Here is an 18,545-nt window from a genome sequence, read left to right as displayed (position 1 = left end):
GATCATGTGGGACCCGGCTAGCCTCTTGTGGCTGCAGACCAGTCCCTATGCACACCTACTTGGGAATCAGTTCCATGAAACTCAGTGGGACCATTCCGCTCTGCAAATAAAAACGCACAGGATCAGGCTGAACTTTACCAGGACCATTATGGGATGGAGCTATGAAGGGGTGACACAACCACATTGTTCTCATAATGTACGAATCGGGTTTTATTCAGAAACTTGATCTCACATCTTTATTTTGTCTCCCATGGCAACCTTCATGTCCAGGAATAAAATAGTATGCCTTATGAATCCCCAATCTAATGGTTCAGTTCTTTCCTCCTTACTGGCTGTGCTGTTATTAGTCCATAACAATGAGATGATGAAAGAAAATTTGTTCTTTCCTGCCTTCCCCCTCTTCATTTTTTCCCATGAGCTGTTCAGTTCTCAGTTCTGCCTAGGAAGCTCCCTCAAACCAGGATGTCTAATACAAAATATTATCAAAATGTTCTCTCAGTGGGAGCCTTATTTCCATGTATTAACAGCTCTTTTGGGATTTGTATCCAGGAACTGCACTTGGGGGGGGGGGGAATCTAGCAACCCTCCTCTTTCATTACTGAAAAGACAGCAAAAGTAGCGGGAAGCACTTTCTGGTGGAAATCATTATTATTATTATTATTATTAAAAATATTTCTTGGCTGCATTTCAAGGCAGGAAGAAAGACCTAATGCCATAGTTTTGACTGGTGTGTTCCACAAATAAACACTCAGCCTTTACTTGTGCGAATAGTGCAGAGCTTGTCCATTGGTTCCCCTTAGGCTGCAGAATCAACCAAACTTAATTAGCTACGTTTTTGCCCAGGACAATTTATATTGGACACAGGATGTCAGAGTAAAGTAGCAGCATCAGTTACTGCTTGGTCAGTGTGTTTGTGCCAACTGTTCTTTTGCCAAAATCTGCAACAGATTTGGAAGCTAAGTAGGAAAAGAGTTTGTTTTTTAAATAGGCATGGATATATAGATTAGCAAACACTTTTCAAAATGCGTAGGCGTTTTGATGGATGAAGACTGCAAGGTTTGTCATTTGAGTTCATTGGAATCCAGATTTGTATACTGGGTTTCATTCAACATTCCATGAATTCTTAACATTCACAATAGGAATATTGTACATTTTTATTCAAACATTAGGTTGTTTGACATTAGGTAGTAAAAGAGTCAGGATCCTTAACAACAAAACATTAACAACAGAAATTAATGAAAAGATTAAACATAAACCAGTTCCAGAATCTAAAATTTGTCCAGTCTTGAAAATCTAGAGTACTGTGTTGCTATTGTTCATTTGGAAATGGAAATGGAAATGATATATTTGCTCAGGTTAGTATATATGATAGTCTATGGGTTGTACTGCGAAGAGAAAACTCTCCGGAAAAGACCCTGATGCTGGGAAAGACTGAAGGCAAAAGGAGAAGGGGACGGCAGAGGATGAGATGGCTAGATAGCATCACTGATGCAATGAATATGGACTTGAGCACGCTCCGGGAGAGAGCGCAGGACAGGAAGGCCTGGCATGCTATGGTCCATGGGGTCACGAAGAGTCGGACACGACTGAACGACTGAACAACAACAATGGGTTGTATCCAATGTTAATCCTACTTAAAGCAAGCCCATTAAAATGAATGGGATTCAAGTTAGACTAACATTGGATACAACCCTTATAGTCCACCCTCTCAAAATATTTACTGCCTTTAGACTCTTACACTAACATTTTATTGTCAGAAGATTTGTTCACATAGGCTAATTATGTTCCTCCTTTTCCCTCTAGGAACATGACAATGAAGGAAATTCACTCCGAGAGCCTTTGGACATGCAGATAGCCATTTTAAAACTCAGCACAGGAGAACATTTTAAAATAACAAGGCAAAGATTTTACCATGGATTACAAGTCTGAGAGCAAAAGGAAGCAGCAGCATAGCTTGAATTTGCTGGATCAAATAAAAAGTATGAAAAATTTAACGGAAATGATCGATGTGGTTTTAGTTGCGGAAGGTGAAAAGTTCCCTTGCCACAAATTGATGTTAGCTGCTTTCAGCCCCTATTTCAAAGCAATGTTCACCTGTGGCTTGATTGAGTGCACACGGAAAGAAGTGGCGCTCCATGACATGTCGGCAGAAAGCGTGTCCATACTTTTGCACTACATGTACACTGCTGAGCTGCACCTCACAAACTGCAATGTGCAGAGTGTGGCCATCGCTGCATTCTTCATGCAGATGGAAGATGTTTTTAGCATCTGTCAGTCATACATGATGGACCACATGGATGCTTCTAACTGTGTGGGGATTTATTACTTTGCAAAGCACATTGGGGCTGAAGAGTTGTCTGATCAAGCCAGGAAGTATTTGTATCAGCATTTTGCAGAGGCGAGTCTGCATGAAGAAATACTAGACATTGAAGCACAGCAGTTGCTCGGTCTGATCAGATCGGATGATCTGAATGTGTCCAGAGAAGAGAGCATTTTAGACTTGGTCCTCAGATGGGTTAACCACAGCAGGAAACTGCGTGCAGATCACCTCACTGAGCTCTTGAAGCAAGTAAGGCTAGCACTTGTAAGCCCTTCGTTTCTAGTCGAAGCTCGGAAACGGAACACAGTGCTGCTGAGTAATTCACAGTGCAGCGACATGATTGAGGGAGCACTGGAAACGATCAAGAAATGCAACCGACCTTCGCTCAGCCTCCGCTATGGCATGGAGACCACTACTCTTCTGCTTTGTATTGGCAATAACTCACAGGGCATCAGATCGAGGCATGGTAACTATGCTGATGCCAGCTTCTGTTATGCTCCTGCAACACAAAAGATGTACTTCATTTCCTCTCCAAAATATGGAGAAGGCCTGGGATGTGTATGCACCGGTGTGGTTAACGAGAACAATGATATCATTGTGGCAGGGGAGGCAAGTGCTGCCAAAATGTCTAGACAAAAGACCAGGAATATTGAAATTTATAGGTTTGTATCCGCTCTAGCATGAAGAAACTAAATACAACTACAGCCCCCTTTAACCCTTCAAGTTGCAATATGTACTTAGAAGGAAAGGTTTAAGTGCAACTTCCCTATAATTATTTCATGCTCTTCCTCTAGCCAAAGTGTAGAGAACCTCAGGCCCAGGGGCTAAATCTGACCCTCCTGTGGTTCTAGCCTGGCCCTCCAGGACTCCCAAGAGGAACCAGAGTTCCCCAGATGAACCCAAGGGCCAAATCCAGCCCTCCTGTGGTCCTAATCTGGCCCTACGGGGTTCCCCAGGTGGCACTTCCCCATTCCCCTGACCCCACCCCTTTCCCCCAACCACTTATAATTTGGCTATAATGGGGAAAAACCAGTTATAGTTTTTCCCCATTAGCAATAACAGCTTTAAGCTACACTATGCTGGCATCTTTTATATCTTTGGCCCCAACCCTTTTGCCTTTGGCCCCACTCACCACTTTGAAGTGGCCCCCGAGAGCGTCTCCAAAACTGAATTCTGAAAGAGGTTCCCCACCCTGCTCTGGCCTTACAATGTTCTCCCTACTTTCAAAGTTTGGCAACTCAACAGCCTGTGCATTTCTTGATAAAAAGCAGGCAAATGTAAATGAATTCATGCATTATTTTGGACATCCACAATTCTACCTTCAGCTTTTTGCAATAGTCATGTCATGTGTAGGAAGTTGACAACAACACCTCATTGCCAAGGCCAGTGTATTCATTATGCTATTACAAAAGATTTTTTGTTAGTTGAATTACCAGCTGCATGGCTTCACCTATACTCAGAGGACTTTTATAGAGGTCCCCTTGATTTCTGCAGTATATTTAGCAGAACATATACAATATGCATAAAAATAGGAAGTGGAGTTTCTTCAGGTTGTGGACTAAATCATTATTTCTTAGCCCGTTCATTTCATTGATAACACATTGGGTAGGGCTATAGTGCCCTCTATGTGCCACATATAATTCCATAGGCTACTAGTTTTTCCCTTCTGCAATTGTTCTGTCCTTGTTCAGTCACAGCCATGCAAAATGTATCCTTTCCCTGCTTGTATCCTTTTTGTTCACTATTGCTACTACAAAAATCCTCCTCACACTGTTTTTATTCAGTCTTCAGGGAAACTAAGACTGCCGTCCTGAGGGTAAATCCCATTGGAAGCAAGGGGAATTCCTTTTAAGTAATCCTGGTTAGGATTGGGCTATAAGCGTATGTATACACACTGCTCAGTCAGTTTTTGCCTGTTCAAAGAAAAACTCCCTACATACCAGCCTTCCTCAACCAGTGTCCTCCAGATGTTTTTAGATTATAACTCCCAGCATTCCTGACCATTGGCCATGTTGGTTTGAGCTGAAGGGAACTGAAGTCCAAAAATCTGGAGGGCACCAGGTTGGGGAAGGCTGGAATAGACAGGATTTTTCTGCAGAAAATGTCCCATTCTACTGATGTCACTACAGCATTCTAATGATGGGTATGTTATCCCCATCATTAGGGTATGTTCTTAGCTGTCCCTCAAGGCAGGGGTGGGCAGAAGTTAGATCTCCAGATCTTTTGGACTTCAACCCCCAGAAGCCCCTGCCAGCATAGTCAAGGATGCTAGGAGTTGAAGTCCAAAACATCTGGAGATCTACTTTCTGCCCACTTCTGCTTCAAGGTATTTGGAGGTACCTTGTCCTTGTTTGTTTATTTAATTATTTATTGCATTTATATCCTGCCTTCTTTCCTCTTGCAAGGAACACAAGGCGGCTTACATTATCCTCCTCCTCTCCATTTTATCCTCACAACAACAACCCTGTGAGGTAGGTTGGGCTGAGAGTCTGTGACTGGCCCAAAGTCACCCAGTGAGCTTCCATGGCCAAGTGGGGACTAGAACCCACATCTCCCAGCTCCCAGTCCATCACTCTCACCACTGTTTATCTCCCATCTTGGCTTTCTACTTTGTTCTGAAGGGATTCACCATAAATAAGCTAATGCTGGTAAAGAACTATTAGGTGAGGAAGTGTAATCATGTACTTTAAATTTAGCACTAGTAAGCCCAAGGAAAGGAAAAGGCAGGAAGAGGTAAGTTGCCATGGAACCTGTGCAGAAAGGTGCTATGGCCCTCATGTCCTGCTTGTGGGCTTCCCATGGGCATCTAGTTGGCCATTGTGGGAACAGACTGCTGGACTAGATGGGCCTTTAGTCTGTTCCAGCGGGGCTGTTCTTATTTTCGAAATCCACAGTTACCTTTTTTAAAAAGGGAAAGTTATTAACTTCTTATCCTGTTTCCTGTTTATGTCTGACTTTCTCTAGAAACACAGCACAGACACCTTAGTTATCCAGCCCCCAAAATATTATGTAATAATTTCAAGGTAAAAGTCTGTGAATCTATACAATTTGTTGAAAATAAAACTCCCCTTTGACCCATTTTGACATTACTGGAAGAATAAAAATGACATGCGAGGAGAGGTACAAATTACGTACAAATGTATATGAATTCCTCTGTGGCCATGGCAATTCTAATATTAGGCTTTCTTGCAGGTACAACAGTCGGGGAAATCAGTTTTGGCGAAGTTTATGTACGGCTCAGTTTCGTGAGCTCTATGCTCTAGGCACCATCCATAGTGACCTGTATATCATAGGAGGTCAAATGAAACTGAAAAACCAATACCACATCACAAACATTGTGGAGAAGTACTCCATGGAGCAAGATAACTGGAGAAACCTGGCTCCTCTCCCGGTGCCGCTAGCCTGCCATGCTGTGGTGACCCTGAAAAACAGGCTGTATGTAATGGGAGGTTGGACACCACAGGTGAGGATCATCACTGAGCATTTTAGAAGATACACTGCACTCCAGCTACATTGCCTGCGCTTATTATGGAGACCTGCACATTTGGAGCGTAGCGTGAACCATTTACCATTCAGAGAAATTACTACACCTCTAGCTCAGGGGTGCAGAACTGCTTTTACCTCAAAAGCCAGATTCCATTTCAGAGAAGCTGTTGGGGAAGCTCCAGTGGTTAGTGGGGCCAAAGGCAAAAGGAGCAGGGCCAAAAAGTACCAGCACATTACAGCTTCAAGCTCTCAGTGCCTAACTAAGCCTTAGGGGAGGCATTTCATCCTTTTAGAATGGGGAAAAACCACCAAAGCCAAGAAACCACTGAACAACTGGTGGTCAGGGAAAAGGGGGTTGGGCCAGGGAAAGGGGGCAATGCCCTCTGAGGATCCCCAGGCAGGCTGGATTGGGACCCCAGGAGGGCTAGATTTGGCCCCCAGGCCTGACATTCTGCACCCTTTCTATAGCTGATCTGCTCACCTTCAGGCAATTGTGTAATACCTGTTTTCCCTTGGATTATTTATACTTGTATGGTTTTAATGCATAGGAACGTAGGGAGCTGCATATGCCAGATCAGAGCATTTGTCCAGCTAGGCCAATCTTGTCTATTCTGACTAGCAGTGGCTCTCCAAGTCTCAAGCAGAGAAGGTGTTTCACATCACCTCCTACCTGAGATCCTTTTCACTGGAGATGCCAGCATGGATTGGACCAGAGATTTTCTGCCTGTAAAGCATGTGCTCTGCCACTGCATGATTCACTTTCTATACCCCTTACCCTTTTGTATCTTATTGCTCTTTTGTATTAAATTAATCTTGATGTGTGTTTAAATGCTATATGCACATAAATACACGTGCCCAGAAACCTGAAAAATCAATGTATAGTCAAAGCAAAATAACAATGATAACCATCCACCACTTAGACAAAATTACTTCCGCATCCTTTCATCTGCTGTAAGAGGGGCGCACTGTGATGTAGAAACAGGGCTATACTTGGTATAAATGCTAAATAATCTGGCAGCTGTTTCTGGCTGGAATTAAAAAGACCTCAGTTAGATGTGACGTTTACATAATGATACTCAGCCGTGTCATGTAACAGAGAAAAGCAAACAGCCCCACTCCAAAGATGCCCTGTACATGTGCCACTGTACACGAAGATCTTCAAGCACCCCACCCCCACTAGATGTCTATATGTATATTTTACACATCATCATCATCATAGGCATTTATATAATACCTTTCAAGAGTTCCAAGAATTTCACATGCACTTTCTTCATGATTCTGAGAGTGCCTTGGACGGCAAGGAGATCAAACCAGCCCATGCTCCAGGAAAGAAAGCCAGACTGCTCACTTGAGGGAATGATATTAAAGGCAAAACTGAAGTACTTTGGCCACATAATGAGAAGACAGGACGCCCTGGAGAAGATGCTGATGCTAGGGAAAGTGGAAGGCAAAAAGAAGAGGGGCCGACCAAGGGCAAGGTGGATGGATGATATTCTGGAGGTGACGGGCTCATGCTGGGGGTGGCGATGGCCAATAGGAAGCTCTGGCATGGGCTGGTCCATGAAGTCACGAAGAGTCAGAAGTGACTGAGCAAATAAACAACAATGAGGGCCTGCCCAAGACTGAAAAAATGGTGGCTTGCCTAAGGCCTCAAAAGTGCAGGTTCATGGCTGATGAGAGATATGAACTATGGATGTCCTACCTCCAGGACTGGCCCTGCCATTAGGCAGAGTGAGGCAACTGCCTCAGGCAGCAGATGCTGGGAGCGGGGGCAGCCACCCAGCTGTTCTTCATGAACTATCTGGTCGTTCCCCTCTGTTGGAGCAAAGTGCTGTGTATACCACACAACCTGTCCTTGGTCTGCCTCAGGTGTGGTAGAGGATGCTATCCCATCATTGGTGTTGAAATAAGATTCACCTGCCAGCCCAGTCAACTTCTGTGTATGGACTGGGAAGAGGGTGCCATCTTGTCCTTTGCCTCAGGCAACAAAACATCTTCAGCCCACCCTGATTAACTCACTCTCTTGGCCCTTACACTGCACCAAATGTTCTGGAAAGAGAAATATTTTTTTCTCAATTCTTTTGGTCTGCCAGTTGCTTCATCTGCCCATTGTCAATTAGTTTGGGAGTTTCTGCACCACATTCGTGTCCAGATGGCAGCTTCCCGGGTTATCTGTTTGACACTTGGGATAGCCTTACCTAGAACACAAGATGAAGTGTCTTGCCTCAAGTCTTGTTATAGGGGAGCAAATTGTCAATTACTTTGGCTCCTTCCAGGCAGGTGGCTCTTAGCACTCCCAGTCATTCCTCTTCTGTTATAAGCTATTGTACTTTTTTTTATGAGTGCATCCTGCTGTGTTCCATCCACACCAGTGGGCATGTCAGAGCTGCTGTGCGTGGGGATGGGGAAGATCCAACTCCCTTGAGTGTTTTTTTTGAAGCTCACTGCTCATTCATTTTATCACCCCATTTATCTTTCAGAATCGATCTGTTAGTGCTAAAATCCATTTCCAGCTATATATTTTTTAAAAATGTTGAAATGTTAGTGAAAGAACACTTAAGTGAAATCAGCATTATAATGCTAATTAACAATAAGGATGAAATAAACAAAACCTTTCCACCATTTTAGCACCATGGCAAATCATGGTGACAAAAAGGGGTGTCCCCCCAAACATTTAAAAAATTAGGATTATTACAGGAAAAGTGTTTTAGTACTAATTAAAACTATCAATTTAAAAAATCTAACAGGGTGGTGAAATGGTGCCCACTGCAAAAGTTGTAGTGAATGTATGCTGAGCTGAGATACGTTCACCTGTCCGATATGTTACTACCCACATACAAACACTGCCATATATATATATAGTAAAATAGTGCTAAGGTCTGGAAAAATGCAGAAGAACCAGAGGGAAAATAGAGATTGACTGTGATTGGATGACAGCACTGTGTAGATGTCCCATAAAAAATGAATGAATGAAGCATGGCCATTCCACACTAAACACCTTGTATGTAGCACCATTTTCTATTTAATTTTTACGACTGGGAGTGGGCTCAATATGGATTTTCTGCCTCAGACATGAAAATGTCTTGGGCTGTTTCTGCTCTTCAATACTACATTTGGAAGAGCAGCAGCAAGCATTGTTACTTAACCTTGTGGGAAACATGCCTAATAAGTATGCGTAGGATTGCAACCCGGAATAGGTTATTCTGCTGTGATGCATACCATCTCAATAACTCAAAATACAAAAATAGAAATGCAGAAGACAGAAATATGTCTTGCAAAAAGGAGAGCTTGTTGTTTTATTGTTGCATTACTCCCAATTTATGCATGAGAACAAAAATAATATAGAAGATAACATTCATTTAATCCAGGAAGAATAAGGCTTGGAGGCCTGTATTTAGGCTGCAATCCTATACACGTACCTGGGGCTTAGCTCAGTGGGGCTTGCTGCTGAGCAGACATTGATATGATTGCACTGCAGATGTGGCAATGAAAGATAAATAGCAGTGAAGGCAATAAAGCAACTTTCAGACATCATAAAATTAGTCTTAATTTAGCTAACAAATCATTATGTACACAGCTGCACTGGGACAATTTTGTCAGGTCTGAAAGCATTTCCTCCTTGACAAACAAGAGACAGTGAATCCAATGGCTCTGGGTAGTCTTTCCAGAAAATTGTAGGACTTTGTTCATGGCCAACTGAGTAGCCACCATAAGCTTATCAAGGAAGAAAAACATTCGGAAGTCACAAAAACAGCCCAGAGCAGCTCTTAGATTATAGACCAATGTGTTAGCTATCTTGAGTTGATATCTTGAGTAGCTATCTTGACCTTGAGGAAGCTTTAGAGTAAGGGTGGGTAAACTGTGGCCATTCAGGTGTTTTGGCCTTCAGCTCCCATCAGCCCTAGTCAGCATAGCCAATGGTGAGGGATGATAGGGGTTGTAGGCCAAAACATCTGGAGGGCCACAGGTTTGCCTTTAGATAGCTTTAGCTTTAGAGAGAATGGGCCAAAGCTCCTTGGTTCAAGTTCCTTTGTCCCTGCAGATCAGTGGGGAAGCTGAGGGGAGAAGGGTGAAGGATGAGCTATGTCTGGGAGGAGCAGGGACATCTGGCATCTCATACGAGGCAGGGTGATGAAGGAAAGGAAATTGGAAGCTGGAATTGAGCAAGGCTGCTTCCCAAGCAATTGCCCCAGGATAAGTAGCAGGATTGGGGGTGGAGGGGAGAAGGGGAGAGACATCACATGCATAAGATCAGGAAGAATATAAAGCTGGCTTTTGGCCAGTGGCTGTTTGGAGCAATTTATGAGAGGGGTAGGGTGAGCCATGTGAGCTTTTTGGAAGCATCTCACTGACAACTGTGGGAAACAGGAGGCTGGACTGGAGAGACCTCTTGTCTGATCCAGCAGGGCTCTTCTTCTGGCAGCCTTGACCAACCTAGTGCCCTCCAGATGTTTTGGACTACAACTCCCAGCATTCCTGACCATTCCATCCTGACACTGATGGAAGTTGAAGTCCAAAACATCTGGAGGGTGCCAGCTTGGGGAAGGGTGATGTAGGGGCTTCTTAATTCTGATCTTGCATGCAACTAGAGGCTAATGGTGACTTTTATGGCAAGTTAGCGATGATCCATTTGTTAGTTCAGCTAACCTTTGATGTAGTCTTTATAGCTTGTTTCCAATGGAGGATTTTGACATATAGGATTGGAAACTGAAAGTATGGAGAAAGTGTGGTAAACACATAGGAAAATATACATGCCTATATTGTTTGTTTTAAAGCTGCAGTAAAACGGCAGATGTTTGGGGATTTATTTAATGTGCACAAATAGCAATCCAGTTCCTGTTCAGTGCATGTTTTAATAGGTAGTTTTCATAGCTGGTTGTCATTACAAAGACAAATAGTTGTGGAAATCGTGGCCATGCTGTTTAGGTATTATGTTTGTCATGCCATAGCAATGCCTAAATGCACTCTGATATTATTTATCACTTGTAAAGTGCCTGAAATTTGCCAAGAGCTGTACAAATATTAGAAACAAGCTAGCCCCTGCCATTAGGCTTACAATCTAGAGACAGAATACAAAGGAAAAAAGGAATGGGGAGGGAAGAGGAAAGTAATCAAATACAAATACCAGTTCTAAATGTTACATAATCTCAGCAGTATCATATGATCTGGCAGAGTGTGCCTCCCTGCCTTTAAAGTAAACACACAAACCCAAACTAAACAGCCCTTAGAGCTTAAATAATGTTTTAAAATATAATGGGTGTTGCTTTTTCTACATACAAAGAGCTGAACAGATCATATGCTACTAAGAAAAGATTTTTCGAAGGCACTTAATTCTCATGCAATATGATATCCTACATAAAAATTGCTACTCCTAATCTTACACTTACACAACTGAATCTCAACAGCCATTGTAAAGCTTCAGCCTGTTGAGTAGCAAACATGGATTGTTGGATTTAAGCATGCAGGAGGTTGTATCCAATATTATTCCTACTTAGAGAAGACCTTTTGAAATAAATGGAACTTAAGGGTGACTGTGTATGTGTGTGTGTGTGTGAGAGAGAGAGAGAGAGAGAGAGAGAGAGAGAGAGGAAGCAGGATAGGAGAAAAGTACTAGAGATTAGTGAGTTCAAAATACATGCAAAATGAAATGTGCATGTTTTTGTTTTTCTGTTGGTATTATATCATTCATAAATGATTCCTCTGAAAAAGGATTCTTAGACAAATTTTCTAAGTTCTTGGGTTACCCAAATAACAACCTAAATCAGAATTCCACCTCTGGGGGAAAATAAAGAGGTTTTTGCTTTCTTCTTGAGACTTCACAGCTGCCTTATAAAAAGAGCTATGTTCTGTCAGAGCTGAGTCCATCGATGGTTTGTTATTACCCAAATTCTCAGTTCCCTTGCTGCAGAATATAAATGTGTCGTTATTCATGTGCCTTCCACAATGTACTTCCCAACCACAAGTCATGGATGCTGTTAAAGCCTAGTGAGTATGAATCACTTCGCAGCTATAATTGATGTGTTTATGTTATTTATCTGCTCAGCTGTCTTCCATGATTAAGAGCATGCAGGCGTGTGCAGAGGGCTCCAAATGTTGTATTATTATAAGGCTGTCATATTTCATACAGATGGATCTTCCTGACGATGAGCCTGATCGATTAAGCAACAGAATGTTGCAGTATGACCCAGGCCAAGACAAATGGATGGAGCGCACACCGATGAAGTACTCGAAATACCGCTTCAGCACAGCTGTAGTCAACAATGAGATTTATGTCTTGGGTAAGAGCAAACAGATTTTTAACAGATAGGGTGGCCACTTTTTATTTTTCCCAGCAATTTGCTTCTATGAAATGAAAGATTTCACCCTCCCTCCCTCTCTACTGTAGGTTAAAGAAAAGACATAGAGACAAAGGAAAAGTATCCTTTAGTTAATAATAACAGCCAGTGTGCTGTAGTGCTTAGAGTGTTGGACTGGGAGCCAGGAGATCCAGACTCTAGTCCCCACTCAGCCATGAAGCTCACTGGGTGACTCTGGGCCAGTCACAGACTCTCGGCCCAACCTACCTCACAGGGCTGTTGTGAGGATAAAATGGAGAGGAGGAGGATCATGCAAGCTACCTTGGGTTCCTTAAGGAGGAAAAAAGGCGGGATATAAATCCAACAAATAAATAAATAATGGAAAGCCTCCTTAAAAACGTTCCCTATCTATCAATGAGCTAAGCATGACCAAACCTTATTTGTGGTAGTAAATAAATATGTATAGGGGTACTGGCAAAATAAGAAAAGCTCTCTCCGTTTTATACATTTCTTTAGTGAGGATTGTTTTAAATTTGATTGAATCTATTTTATTTTCTGAAGGCTGTGCACTCCCTTTCTCCAGCCGTGGGGTATACCTCTGCCTTGGTAGTTTTTGAAATGGGCAACAGCAATGTAGCTGACCACTAAATGTCCCTATCTATTTACATGAAGACTGTACATCATATTACCTTTGATTTGCAATGTGAGTTTAACATGCAAAAGACAACATGCATTTAGGGCAGAGGACATGATCACTGATTGGGGGAGGCCTAACTTTGTTGCAAGATAATGTGAACGAATCATTAGGAAGAACTTCCTGACAGTACAATTTGTTTGACAGTGCAACAGACCGCCTCAGAAGGTGGTGGGTTCTCCTTTGTTAAAAGTTTTTAAACAGAGGCTAGTTGGCCATTTAACAGGGTTGTGGTAGGAGTGGATTTCCTGCATTAGCAGGTGGCTGATCTAAATCAGGGGTGGAGAACCTTGTGGGCCTCCAGAGGTTCCCCAACTCCCATCAGCCCCAGCCAGCATGGCCAATGGGTAGGGATGATGGGAGTTGTAGGCCACCAACATCTGGAGGACCACAGGTTTCTTACTCTGAACTCGATAATCTTTGAGGTTGCTTATGACTCTATGATTCTATACTTAAGTGCTTCTGTTTAAAGGCAATACTAATGGTTTCCTGGCTGGACAGACAGAAAGACAGATCATGTGACATTGTCAAAACAAAACAAAACAAAACAAGGTTAACGTTTCCTATTCTGGCTGGTGCAGCTCTTGATCCTGCATATGGCAGTGATGAGAGAACGAGAATCATAAGAGCTGGAGATGACAGGCTAAAGAATGGTAGCTGTTGTGAGAACAGCAAACTCACAGCATGCTCCAGAGAGCCATAATTCCTGGGGACACTGAGTGCTTCACAAATGGCAAATAGTAGTGTTCAGAAAAGGATTGACAATTTTTCCTGAGAAGACAAACTCTGAGGATTGCCACAGATGGAAGCTTTCTGTGTTGCTCCTTCAGCAGAGGTACTGTTTTTCAAGGGGTTTCATCTAACATTCCCCACATATATTAATCCCACAAGTCATTCAGTCTGTCATTAGGGTTAAAAGGGATCTAGCTTTCTATCATGTCTTCACTAACGTGAGTACATGATTACATCAATATTTGTTTATTTGTAGAATATGTTTCCCCTTCATGGATCACTGCCTTGTTGTGGCGAAGGGGCTTGCGTAACTCAGTGAAGCCATATGCTATGCCATGCAGGGCCACCCAAGACGGACAGGTCATGGCAGAGAGTTCTGACAAAATGTGGTCCACTGGAGAAGGAAATGGCAACCCACTCCAGTATTCTTGCCAAGAAAACCCCATGGATCGTATCACAAGGCTAAAAGGGATGACGCCGGAAGATGAGCCCCTCAGGTCGGAAGGTGTCCAGTACACTACTGGGGAAGAGCAGAGGGAATTTCCAAGTAGTGCCAGAAAGAGTGAAGCAGCTGGGCCAAAGCCGAAAGGACACTCAGCTGTGGATGTCTCTGGTGGCGAAAAGAAAATCCGATGCTGTAAAGAACAATATTGTTTAGGAACCTGGAATGTAAGATTAATGAATCAAGGTAAGCTGGAGGTGGTCAAACATGAGATGGCAAGATTGAACATCGACATCTTGGGAATCAGCAAACTAAAATGGATAAGCATGGGCGAATTTAATTCAGGTGACCATTATATCTACTACTGTGGGCAAGAATCCCTTAGAAGAAATGGAGTAGCACTCATAGTCAACAAAAGGGTGGGAAAAGCAGTACTGGGGTACAATCTCAAAAACAATAGAATGATCTCAGTACGAATCCAAGGCAAACCATTCAACCTCACAGTAATTCAAGTCTATGCCCCAACCACTGAGGCCGAAGAAGCTGAGGTTGATTGGTTCTATGAAGACCTACAACACCTTCTACAACTAACACCAAAAAAAGATGTCTTTTTCATCATAGGAGATTGGAATGCTAAAGTAGGAAGTCAAGAAATCACCGGAATAACAGGCAAACATGGCCTTGGTGTACAAAATGAAGCAGGTAGGGTTGGCGGAAAATTTCTCCCTGAAACTTCGGCGGGCCGAGCGCCAACGTGTTCGGCCCCCCGAACAAGTTTCGGGGAGAAATCCTCCGAACCCCCCCCCGCACCCCCCCCCGGGACGGGACTTACCTTCGCCGAATGTCCCTACCGGCGGCGGGTCCGGCTGGCGGTTCGGCGGGTGTTCGAGCGGGGCGGGAGCGGCAGCCGGTCTTTCGACCGGCTGCCGCCGCCGCCATTGCAATAAAAGAAAAAAAAACGCCCCCTGATAGGCTACGTAACGATTAACGTAGCCTATCATGGCTAGATTTGCAAAGTCAGCCGTGATAGGCTACGTCAATCGTCACGTAGCCTATCACGGGTGACTTAAAAAAAAAAAAAAAAGTGTGTACGGATAATGGCGGCCCCCATAGGGAGCCACCATTCCCATTCCTTATTTGGTCGCCGTAGTCTACGTAAACATTTACGTAGACTACAGCGACTAAATAAGGAACGCGAATGGCGGCTCCCTATGGGGGCCGCCATTAGCGTACGTGCTTTTTTTTTTTTTTTAAGTCACCCATGATAGGCTACATGACGATTGACGTAGCCTATCACGGCTGACTTTGCAGATCTAGCCGTGATAGGCTACGTTAATCGTCACGTAGCCTATCAGGGGGCGTTTAAAAAAAAAAAAATTTCGCGTTCGTGGCCGGGCGAGGTGGGAAGCCTCCTCCCCGGCCTGAATTTCGGCCGGGGCGAGGCGGGAAGCCTCCCCCCCGGCCTGAATTTCGGCTGGGGCGAGGCGGGAAGCCTCCCCCCCAGCCTGAACTTCGCGGGGGGAGCAGCGAAGCGCCTCCCCCCCACCGCGAACGTCCTTCGAGGACAGGTAAGGGACTTTCGTCCACCCCTAGAAGCAGGACAAAGGCTAATAGAGTTTTGCCAAGAGAACACACTGTTCATAGCAAACACTCTTTTCCAACAGCACAAGAGGCGACTCTACACATGGACATCACCAGATGGTCAATATCGAAATCGGATTGATTATGTACTTTGCAGCCAAACATGGAGAAGCTCTATAGAGTCAGTAAAAACAAGACCTGGAGCTGACTGCGGCTCAGATCATGAGCTTCTTATTGCAAAAATTCAGCTTAAATTGAAAAACATAGGGAAAACCACTAAACCATTCAGGTATGACCTAAATCATATTCCTTATGAATATACAGTGGAGGTGAGGAATAGATTTCAGGGATTAGACCTGATAGACAGAGTGCCTGAGGAACTATGGACGGACGTCCGTAACATTGTTCAGGAGGCAGCAACTCAATCCATCCCAAAGAAAAAGAAATGCAAGAAAGCCAAGTGGCTGTCTGATGAGGCTTTACAAGTAGCTGAGGAAAGAAGGGAAGCGAAAAGCAAGGGAGAAAGGGGAAGATATATCCAACTGAATGCAGAGTTCCAGAGAATAGGAAGGAGAGACAAGAAGGCCTTCTTAAATGAACAATGCAAAGAAATTGAGGAAAACAATAGAATGGGAAAGACTAGAGATCTCTTCAAGAAAATCAGAGATCTTAAGGGAACGTTTTGTGCAAAGATGGGCATGATAAAGGACAAAGAAGGCAGGGACCTAACAGAAGCAGAGGAGATTAAAAAGAGGTGGAAAGAATACAAAGAAGAACTATTCAGGAAAGATCTTCATGTCCCTGACAGCGATGATAGTGCGGTCACTGAACTTGAGCCAGACATCCTAGAGAGTGAAGTCAAGTGGGCCTTAGGAAGCGTTAGTAACAACAAAGCTAGTGGAGATGACAGTATTCCAGCTGAGCTAGTTAAAATCCTAAAAGACAATGCTGTTAAAGTGCTGCACTCAATATGCCAACAAATTTGGAACACTCAACAGTGGCCACAAGACTGGAAAAGGTCAGTTTACATTCAGTTCCAAAGAAGGGCAACGCCAAAGAGTGTTCAAACTACTGCACAATTGTGCTCATTTCACATGCCAGCAAGGTGATGCTCAAAATCCTACAAGCTAGGCTTCAGCAGCATGTGAACCGAGAACTACTGGAAGTACAAGCTGGGTTTCGAAGAGGCAGAGGAACTAGAGATCAAATCGCCAACATTCGCTGGATCATGGAGAAAGCAAGAGAATTCCAGAAAAACGTCTATTTCTGCTTCATTGACTACGCTAAAGCCTTTGATTGTGTGGATCACAACAAACTGTGGCAAATTCTTAAAAAGATGGGAGTACCGGACCACCTTACCTGTCTCCTGAGAAACCTGTATGAGGGTCAAGAAGCAACAGTAAGAACCGGACATGGAACCGATTTGTTCAAAATTGGGAAAGGAAGGAGTACGACAAGACTGCATATTGTCGCCCTGCTTATTTAATTTATATACAGAGCATCATGAGAAACGCCGGGTTGGATGAATCACAGGTCGGAATTAAGATTGCCGGGAGAATTATCAACAATCTCAGATACACAGACGATACCACCCTAATGGGAGAAAGCAAAGAGGATCTAAAGAGCCTCTTGTTAAGCGTGAAAGTGGAGAGTGCAAAAGCTGGTTTGAAACTCAACATTAAAAAAACGAAGATCATGGCATCTGGCCCCATCACTTCCTGGCATATAGAAGGGGAAGAAATGGAAGCAGTGACAGATTTTATTTTCTTGGGCTCCAAGATCACCACAGACGGTGACTGTAGCCATGAAATTAAAAGACGCTTGCTCCTTGGGAGGAAAGCTATGGCACACCTAGACAGCATAGTAAGAAGCAGAGACATCACCTTGCCGACAAAGGTCTGTATAATCAAAGCTATGGTTTTCCCAGTAATAATGTATGGCTGTGAGAGCTGGACTATAAGGAAGGCTGAGCGCTGAAGAATTGATGCTTTCAAACTGTGGTGCTGGAGAAGACTCTTATGAGTCCCCTGGACTGCAAGGAGGTCAAATCAGTCCATCCTAAAGGAAATCAACCCTGAGTGTTCATTGGAAGGACAGATACTGAAGCTGAAGCTCAAATATTTTGGCCACCTAATGCGAAGAGAAAACTCCCTGGAAAAGACCCTGATGCTGGGAAAGATTGAAGGCAAAAGGAGAAGGGGACGGCAGAGGATGAGATGGCTAGGTAGCATCACCGATGCAATGAATATGAACTTGAGCACGCTCCGGGAGAGAGTGGAGGACAGGAAGACCTGGCGTGCTATGGTCCATGGGGTCATGAAGAGTCGGACACGACTTAACAACTGAACAACAACAAGAATATGTTTGTTCCTCCCTTCCACTGTAGAAACAGTGCTCAGGATGGCTTACGACAATTGGAAAATGACCTCGAAAAGTACGCTGTTGACACCCAACTCTACTTTTTCTTTCCATCTAATTCCAGGGAAGCTGTTGGGTTTCTGAACCAGTGTCTGTCGGCAGTAATGGACTGGATGAGGGCAAACAAATTGAAGCTTAATCCAGACAAGACAGAGGTGCTCCTGGTCAGTCAAAAAGGTAGATCAGGGAATAGGGATACAGCTTGTGCTAGATGGGGTTACACTCCCCCTGAAGACACAGGTTCGCAGCTTGGGTATACTTCTGGATCCCCAGGTTTCAGCGGTGGCCAGGAGTGCATTTGCACAGTTAAAGCTAGTGTGCCAGCTGCACCCGTTCCTTGAGATGTCTGACTTGGCCACAGTGACACATGCCTTAGTTACATCCCGTTGGGATTACTGTAACGTGCTCTATGTGGGGCTGCCTCAGAAGAGTGTTCGGAAACTTCAGCTGGTTCAAAGAGCTGTGGCCAGACTGCTGACTGGGGCTGGTTACAGGCAGCATACAACTCCCCTGTTAAAACAGCTTCACTGGCTCCCGGTCTGTTTCCGGGCACAATTCAAAGTGCTGGTTATGTCC

General features: G+C 43.9%; 1 protein-coding gene across 1 annotated transcript in view; it reads left to right on the top strand.

The window, feature by feature from the left end:
• The first annotated feature begins 1,803 nt into the window (after positions 1 to 1,803).
• Positions 1,804 to 18,545, top strand: part of KBTBD12 (kelch repeat and BTB domain containing 12) — a 60,560-nt gene continuing 43,818 nt past the window's right edge. The window contains exons 1-3 of the mRNA XM_084832481.1: positions 1,804 to 2,982; positions 5,513 to 5,783; positions 11,934 to 12,084. Coding sequence (XP_084688607.1) covers positions 1,913 to 2,982; positions 5,513 to 5,783; positions 11,934 to 12,084 — 1,492 coding nt within the window. The 5' untranslated portion in view covers positions 1,804 to 1,912. The remainder of the gene's footprint in view (positions 2,983 to 5,512; positions 5,784 to 11,933; positions 12,085 to 18,545) is intronic.

Source organism: Heloderma suspectum, chromosome 2 (genome assembly GCF_057233095.1).
Source record: "Heloderma suspectum isolate Gila_16-S chromosome 2, 16-S_ref, whole genome shotgun sequence".
In the NCBI taxonomy this organism is placed as follows: domain Eukaryota; kingdom Metazoa; phylum Chordata; class Lepidosauria; order Squamata; family Helodermatidae; genus Heloderma; species Heloderma suspectum.
This window is presented reverse-complemented; position numbering and strand designations above follow the sequence as displayed.